This window comes from Mizuhopecten yessoensis, unplaced genomic scaffold, assembly GCF_002113885.1.
Source record: "Mizuhopecten yessoensis strain PY_sf001 unplaced genomic scaffold, ASM211388v2 scaffold10979, whole genome shotgun sequence".
Taxonomy (NCBI): Eukaryota; Metazoa; Mollusca; class Bivalvia; order Pectinida; family Pectinidae; genus Mizuhopecten; species Mizuhopecten yessoensis.
This window is the reverse complement of record NW_018408817.1, coordinates 756,600-764,062: the sequence shown is the minus strand read 5'-3', so window position 1 is coordinate 764,062 and position 7,463 is coordinate 756,600. Positions and strand designations below refer to the sequence as shown.

Sequence of the window (7,463 nt, the reverse complement as noted above, 5' to 3'; positions counted from 1 at the left end):
GGGATTACAGACACAAGGGTATGAACAGTAGAGAGTTATCTCCCCCTAATCACCTGCTTACTCAATCTTAGTACAGTTCCAAGCATTATTATCATCAAGATGAAAGGGAGGACTAATCTGTGTTAATCTCTGCTCAGAAAAACATGGGGCTTGTTGTGATAGATGGAGATTTCAAATCAAGGGAGGCAGTTATGTAATGAGAAAAGGATGAAGATTTCAGGTTTATTTTTATTGATCACATTATCACACCTATAATAATTATTGGTATCACCTGAATGTTTAAGTGGTATATTCCATTTAAGTATAGAGGTGTCTGAGCAAGGTCTTTTATTATTGAATGCTATAATATTTCATTTACTTGGTGGTTCAATGCTGAAGCTACAGCCACCAGAATCCGTGTCTGATATTTGTCAAGGATCGTGTCATTCTGTTTATGTTGGACCTGTGGACCCACTGACCACTGACCAGTACATGTGATGGACATGTACAGTTTTGGTCTGAACTGTCAGGTAGGGACTATGTGCTGAATGTTACTTATTTTATGTGATATAATGTTTCAAAAGTATCATATTTAGGATGACTTTAGGAATATCTATAAATAATTATTTTCATATGATCCTTCAAAGGATAGAGCATAAAGCCGTATCTATGTTCATGATGTAACGGGGTAGTGTAATGTCATGATGTAGCGGGGTTGTGTAATGTCATGATGTAACCTGGTAGTGTAATGTCATGATGTAACGGGGTAGTGTAATGTCATGATGTAATGGGTTAGTGTAATGTCATGATGTGACGGGGTAGTGTAATGTCATGATGTTACGGGGTAGTGTAATGTCATGATGTGACGGGGTAGTGTAATGTCATGATGTGACCGGGTAGTGTAATGTCATGATATAACCGGGTAGTGTAATGTCATGATGTGACCGGGTAGTGTAATGTCATGATGTTACGGGGTAGTGTAATGTCATGATGTGACGGGGTAGTGTAATGTCATGATGTGACCGGGTAGTGTAATGTCATGATATAACCGGGTAGTGTAATGTCATGATGTAACCGGGTAGTGTAATGTCATGATGTGACGGGGTAGTGTAATGTCATGATGTGACGGGGTAGTGTAATGTCATGATGTGACGGGGTAGTGTAATGTCATGATGTTACGGGGTAGTGTAATGTCATGATGTGACGGGGTAGTGTAATGTCATGATGTGACCGGGTAGTGTAATGTCATGATATAACCGGGTAGTGTAATGTCATGATGTGACCGGGTAGTGTAATGTCATGATGTGACGGGGTAGTGTAATGTCATGATGTGACGGGGTAGTGTAATGTCATGATGTGACGGGGTAGTGTAATGTCATGATGTGACGGGGTAGTGTAATGTCATGATGTTTAAAGTCACATGAAGATTCTTGTTTCTTCATAGGATAAAGTATAAAGTCATACCTGTGTTCATGATGTAATGGGCACTTATGTTTATTCATGGCATAATGAAGTGTAAATTCATGTATATTCATGATGTGATGGGGTAGTGTAATGCCATACATGTACATGTATTCATGACAGGATGAAGTACAATTCATACAGATATTTATGAAGTGATAGGTCATTATCTAAGCATTGAACTGCTTTCACTTGGCATTCATAGGCATCGTGAATGCCAACTGGACAAAGGCAAATTCATTGAAGCTCGCTAGCGCTTCATGTTTGATTTGCCTTTGTCCAGTTGGCATTTATATTGCCTATGAATGCCAACTGAAAATTGTTCAATATTTATACTGACCATTTTTACCTATCTGATTTTCTCATAAAATCATAAAAAATCATTTTCAACTTATCATTATCCAGTAATTAGTTTAAGTAATATATATGCCTGTTGAATGAACAGAACAGCCATCTGGCCTTGGAGGGTCAGTGGTATCCAACCTAACAATTACCACGTCATAATAACGATGATGTCAAGAATTGGGTCATGGCATTCATAGCCTGTAGGAATGCCATTTGAATATAGTAGGGTTATATAGTGACAATGCCATATGATGGTAAATGTTAAGTTGAATATGTGTGATATTATAAAGTATAAAGTCATAGTGTATGGATAATCATGACAGTTGTAACTGTATTGTATTGAAGACATGGTTATCTCCCCTTTATGAAAATAAACCTTGAGGCGTAACAATCTAGTGTATGGTCCACACACTTTCCTATAGCATGACATGATAATTAAAATGAACGTTATCAAAGAATCAAAGCACTATCTGATCATTTCCAGGTACAGAAATAAATCAAATCCTTGCACATTCTGTGATACCAGCATAAAAAACAGGAAATGGTACAGTACTTGTATTTTTCAATTTTGCCAATTCAATCTCACATCCTCGACATGTTATCTTGAATTTAATGAATTTCATTTGTTTGATGAGACAGGTAAAAAATTGTGTACCTGTAATACCTCAATGACAGGTAAAGTACAGAGTAATTACTGGATCAGGTGCACCAGAGTTGTACAGGTGTGCAAATGAAATCGGACCTAATCAGATTTTAATGGCCGTCTGATGTTGGTCGCTCGGCATTGATACAGTTCTTGATGTGAACATGAAAAATTTATGATGGAATTTTGTTTTCTGTTCAATTTGTTGGGTTCTTATTTTAGAATTTGTTTGATATGAATAATTTGATTGTTTCAAGTTTCGTCGGTAATTAATTAAGAAGCATTACTTGTCCATTGAGGAAAGTTATTTTGGTATAAATGAAAGGTGGACCCTCATGGGGGCCATAGGTGTTGGACCCAAAACGGAAATTATGAGACAAGACAAATTAAACCTGCTCTATAGTTTCACCTGGCCATTCACTATTGACCAAACTCTACAGTCATAGAGTAGAACCTTTATGGTTAATTCAAAATCCAAAATAGCCTCCCTGGCATGTGATTGGCTGAGATATTTTCGTTTACTTTTTCTAAATCTTCTTACAGCCTATGTGAACAAGAATTAGTAAAAAAAAATATTCCCGAGGTCCTAACGAAGTGTTTCATAATTATTTTGGTTAAAAAGATGAGATGGCAAACATTTTATCAAACTAGCAGAAACGTTTTCCGTTTCGTGCGCAGTGTGATCATCAAAGCACTAACTGTACTAGCTATCACTATTCAACAACAAAAGCAATAAGAATAACTGCCACAAACCGCTGACAGGCCCCTTGGGCCTCTTGTTTTCGCATTCTTGTCTCCCGTTTGCAATAGATAATTATCTGTATTTGCTGTAATTCTCATCTTTAAGCTTTACAAAACTGCTTATTCCTTATGCTGTTTCGTTCCAATTACTTTACACTTCCCCACTGTTGTTAATTTGTCTTTGTTCATTCCTGCATTTGTATTGAAGAGACTAGTTTTCTGTCAGCTCTTGTTAGCCAAGTCCTCGGCCGACTGCATTGTGATCGGGGTAGCAATTCCGTAATTGTTAGACAATAACCATTTCACACAAAGCTTGATTTTAATTCCTTCTATGACTCATGTCAATTAATTCACCAGTTTGATGGTAAAACAATGCAAGGCAACAGATCTCTTACAATGCCCTTGAAATGTTCATGGAGTAATTTTCTACAATTAATCGACGAATTCGTTAAATGAAAGTTGAATGCCTTTAGCTTCCTTTTCGTGTTACGTTTTTTTCCCCAGTCAAGTTCTAATTAGTATTCTACTTTGTAAGGAACCAAATGTTTGACAATGAATTTAGGTCACAAACTTTGCGACCTTGTGAACTTTTGACCTCCAATGGTTGACCTTTAATGCAATTCAGAGGAAATCTATGTTTGAGAGTTCATGTAACACACCCACAAACTGTCATTATGTAATCGAAACCAATTTAGCGAGCATGACTATAGCTTTGATAAATCATTTCTGAAAAGAAAACTTTTTGGTACTTTTATGAAAAGTAAAAATAAAATGAAATAAAAAAAATATCAACGTCATCATGCTGTTTGTGAAATAATCAATGGTATAAGACTGGGATTGAACCCTAATATTCAAAATTTTGTACTATTGCTTCTACTGACTCAGCTTCCTGGTTAATGGAAGTGTCTCGGCCCAGCTGTGCTAGTTATATCCAAAAATGAAATTAAGGGGAGGCTACTGTATGTGGCAGATTTTAATTGCTTCCAGCTAGAGGGAATTTCCCTTTAGCTCAGAGGTAGAGTGTCCAACTAGGAAGCATGGGACTATTGGTTTGATCTCCAGTGGAGGCACACTATTCTCTTTCCTGTTACAAATGGTATCTGTGGCTCTCCCTGTGGTGATAGGCAGTTAGAACCTGGGTTCTTCTTCTTCTTCTTCCTTTAAGGGGGGAGTAGTGTGGCAGATTTTAATTAGTAAATTAAGGGAAGTAAGTGTATATATGAAAATTACAGTTACACAGGGATCCTGAAGCAGTCACCTGGACCTATTTTGTACAAAGTTCCTTGTTGTTTCAATAAAACATAATTGTTTGGAGTACAATAAGTGACCATTAATGATAAGAATTTCCACCTGAGAGATTAAGAACCAGACTGATAACTTAGTCATCACTGAGAGCTTTACTCCTTATTTATAAACCTGAGCTTGGAGTAAACCTGATTTCATATATAGGCAGACATGACAGATTTTTTTTAAAATATAGGAAAGGTCATTATATTGTGAGACACAAGTGTTAAATATCTTCTGTCTCACACTAGTGTTGTGACACAGGGTTCCCTACTCATAACAGTTGTAGAAGTCATGTCAACAAGGCATTGAGGTAATTTCAATATTACTTATTAGAAAGGGCCAACAGTGCAAATGAAAATGAACTATTTCCAAACTCCTTGACCCCCTGGGCCCAAACTCCTTGACCCCCTGGGCCCAAACTCCTTGACCTCCGGGCCCAAACTCCTTGACCCCCTGGGCCCAAACTCCTTGACCCCCGGGCCCACTTTGGAGATGAGACATGGAATCTCCACCCTTCAGGAAATAATAGTCTTAACTCTACCAAACGCTTTGGTAGGGGTTGTGTTTGGAAAACTTTGTGTATTCTTCCTTGGTTTGAGATCCTGTTATCTTACAGAAAAGAGGAGGAAAGATTTCTCATTACTAAAACTCCATGTGACTCTTTCCTTACTCTGGGTATTTCTGTTTCACATACACTGGACTGAAAGAAAATTGTTTGGTTATTGTAGCCATCTGTGTGGTAATGGTTACTGTTGATGTGGTCTTGGTAACCATCTGTGTGGTAATGGTTACTGTTGGTGTGGTCATGGTAACCATATGTTTGGTAATGGCTACCATTGGTGTGGTCCTGGTAACCATATGTTTGGTAATGGCTACTGTTGGTGTGGGCATGGTAACCATCTGTGTGGTAATGGTTACTGTTGGGGTGGGCATGGTAACCATCTGTGTGGTAATGGTTTCTGTTGGTGTGGTCATGGTAACCATCTGTGTTGTAATGGTTACCGTTGGTGTGTTCATGGTAACCATCTGTTTGGTAATGGTTACTGTTGGTGTGGTCATGGTTACCATATGTGTGGTAATGGTTACTGTTGGTGTGGTCATGGTAACCATATGTTTGGGAATGGCTAGCATTGGTGTGGTCATGGTAACCACCTATTTGGTGATGATTACCATAGACCTATCAGTGTGGTCCTGGTAACTGTTAGTGTGTTGATGGTTACTGTATTTGTTGTCATGACAACCATGTTTTTCTGTTAATTATCATAGTTGGATCCTCAGAAAATGCATAGCCATTGAACAACAGTCGAAGTTTGCACCAGAATAAATATTCAATATGTGTTTGCTTTTATGGTCTCAAGGTCACAGAAACTTCAAATATCCAGATAGATTGGTATTAAGGATTGCTAAACGTCCAATTATGCAGAAGAACGTTGTTAAAACTTGATATTATACGACAGCGACTGTTTAATCCATCAGAACGTAAGGGCACCAGTAATTGGTATTTCAGTGTTCACCATAAAGGCATATAGAATGTGTTAACGGGTACCCAAACCAAAGACGGGAGAATTATCACGGTAATAATTCCAGGAATAACAGGTTCAACCAGGAAGGATCTTGACCTTTACTCCAGGGCTGATATTACCAGAATTTGGTGTTAGAGACATACCATATATTCTAAACATCTTTTTGTCTAAATCTGCTGAAGATACAAAAACAAAGGGGTATAAATCTATAAATCTGCCATTTTGTTTCCAACAAAAGATTTTTTTAGGTCACCGGAGACAAAGTCTCAAGTGACCTATTGCGATCGCCTTTTGTCCGTCGTCGTCCGTCGTCCGTCGTCCGTCGTTCGTCGTCCATCGTCTGTCGTCCGTCATCCGTTGTCCGTCGTGCGTCCGTAAACAATTTACATTTTCGACTTCTTCTCCAAAACCCCTAAACCGATTTCTATGAAATTTTGCAGAAACCTTCCATGGCCAAAGGTCAACTAAAATTGTGAATTATATGGTCCCCAGCCCCCAGGGGCCTGAGGGGCGGGGCCAAAAAGGGTAAAATTGACTAAAATTTCAAAAATCTTCTTCTTAAGATCCAGATATGGTAGAATCAAACACTCATCATAGATAGAAGGGTCTTAAAGTGCTTTACTAAAATTGTGAATTTCTTGACCCTGGGGTCTCACGTTTCCCCCTGGGGAGGGGGTAAACTTTAATAAAGTTTATATAGGGAAATCACATTTTGGACCAACATTTGTTTAATTGCCATCGGAAGAAATTCAATTTAGTTTAGTATTATCAGTATTGGGTAGCAGTTTGATAGTATGCACATATCAGCCCTGACTGACCCCCCGGGGCTGATGGGTGGGGCCAAAAAGGGTCGAATTGACTGAAATTTCAAAAATCTTCTTCTCAAGACCCAGATATGGTAGAATCAAATACTCTTCATAGATGGAAGGGACTTAAGGTGCTTTACCAAAATTGTGAATTTCATGACCCTGGGGTGTCACGTTTCCCCCTGGGGAGGGGGTAAACTTTACTATAGTTTATAAAGGGAAATCACATTTTGGACCAAAATTTGTTTAATTGCCATTGGAAGTAATTCAATTTGGGTTAGCATTATCAGTATTGGGTAGCAGGTTGATGGTATGCACATATGAGCCCTGACTGGGCAAAATTTGTTATGGTTTATAATGGCAAATGGTACTTTGAATATTACATGTTGATAACTTGATTGGAATTATAACCCTAAGTTGACAGTTTGATACTTTGTAGATTTTGAGCCATCCCTACCCCCAAGGGCTGTAGGGTGGGGCCCAATGGAGTCTGTGTGCTAAAATAAAATTTCTTCATTTTCCTTGTTTGGAATCAGAGGTGCTAGTTTCAAATACTTTTCAGTCTTAAATCTGCATGCTAGATATTGAATAAGGTGGTTTTATTGTTTTTTGTCACTTTGAATAATATTTCTGTTCATGTTAAAAACAAAAATCAACTCTCTGTATAAATAAATCAGG

General features: G+C 38.1%; 1 protein-coding gene across 1 annotated transcript; it reads right to left on the bottom strand.

The window, feature by feature from the left end:
• Positions 1-5,122: 5,122 nt before the first annotated feature.
• LOC110464282 (transcription initiation factor TFIID subunit 12-like) lies at positions 5,123-5,599 on the bottom strand. The gene has a single exon (XM_021519414.1). The coding sequence runs from the start codon at positions 5,597-5,599 to the stop codon at positions 5,123-5,125; it is 477 nt and encodes a 158-aa protein (XP_021375089.1).
• Positions 5,600-7,463: the final 1,864 nt, after the last annotated feature.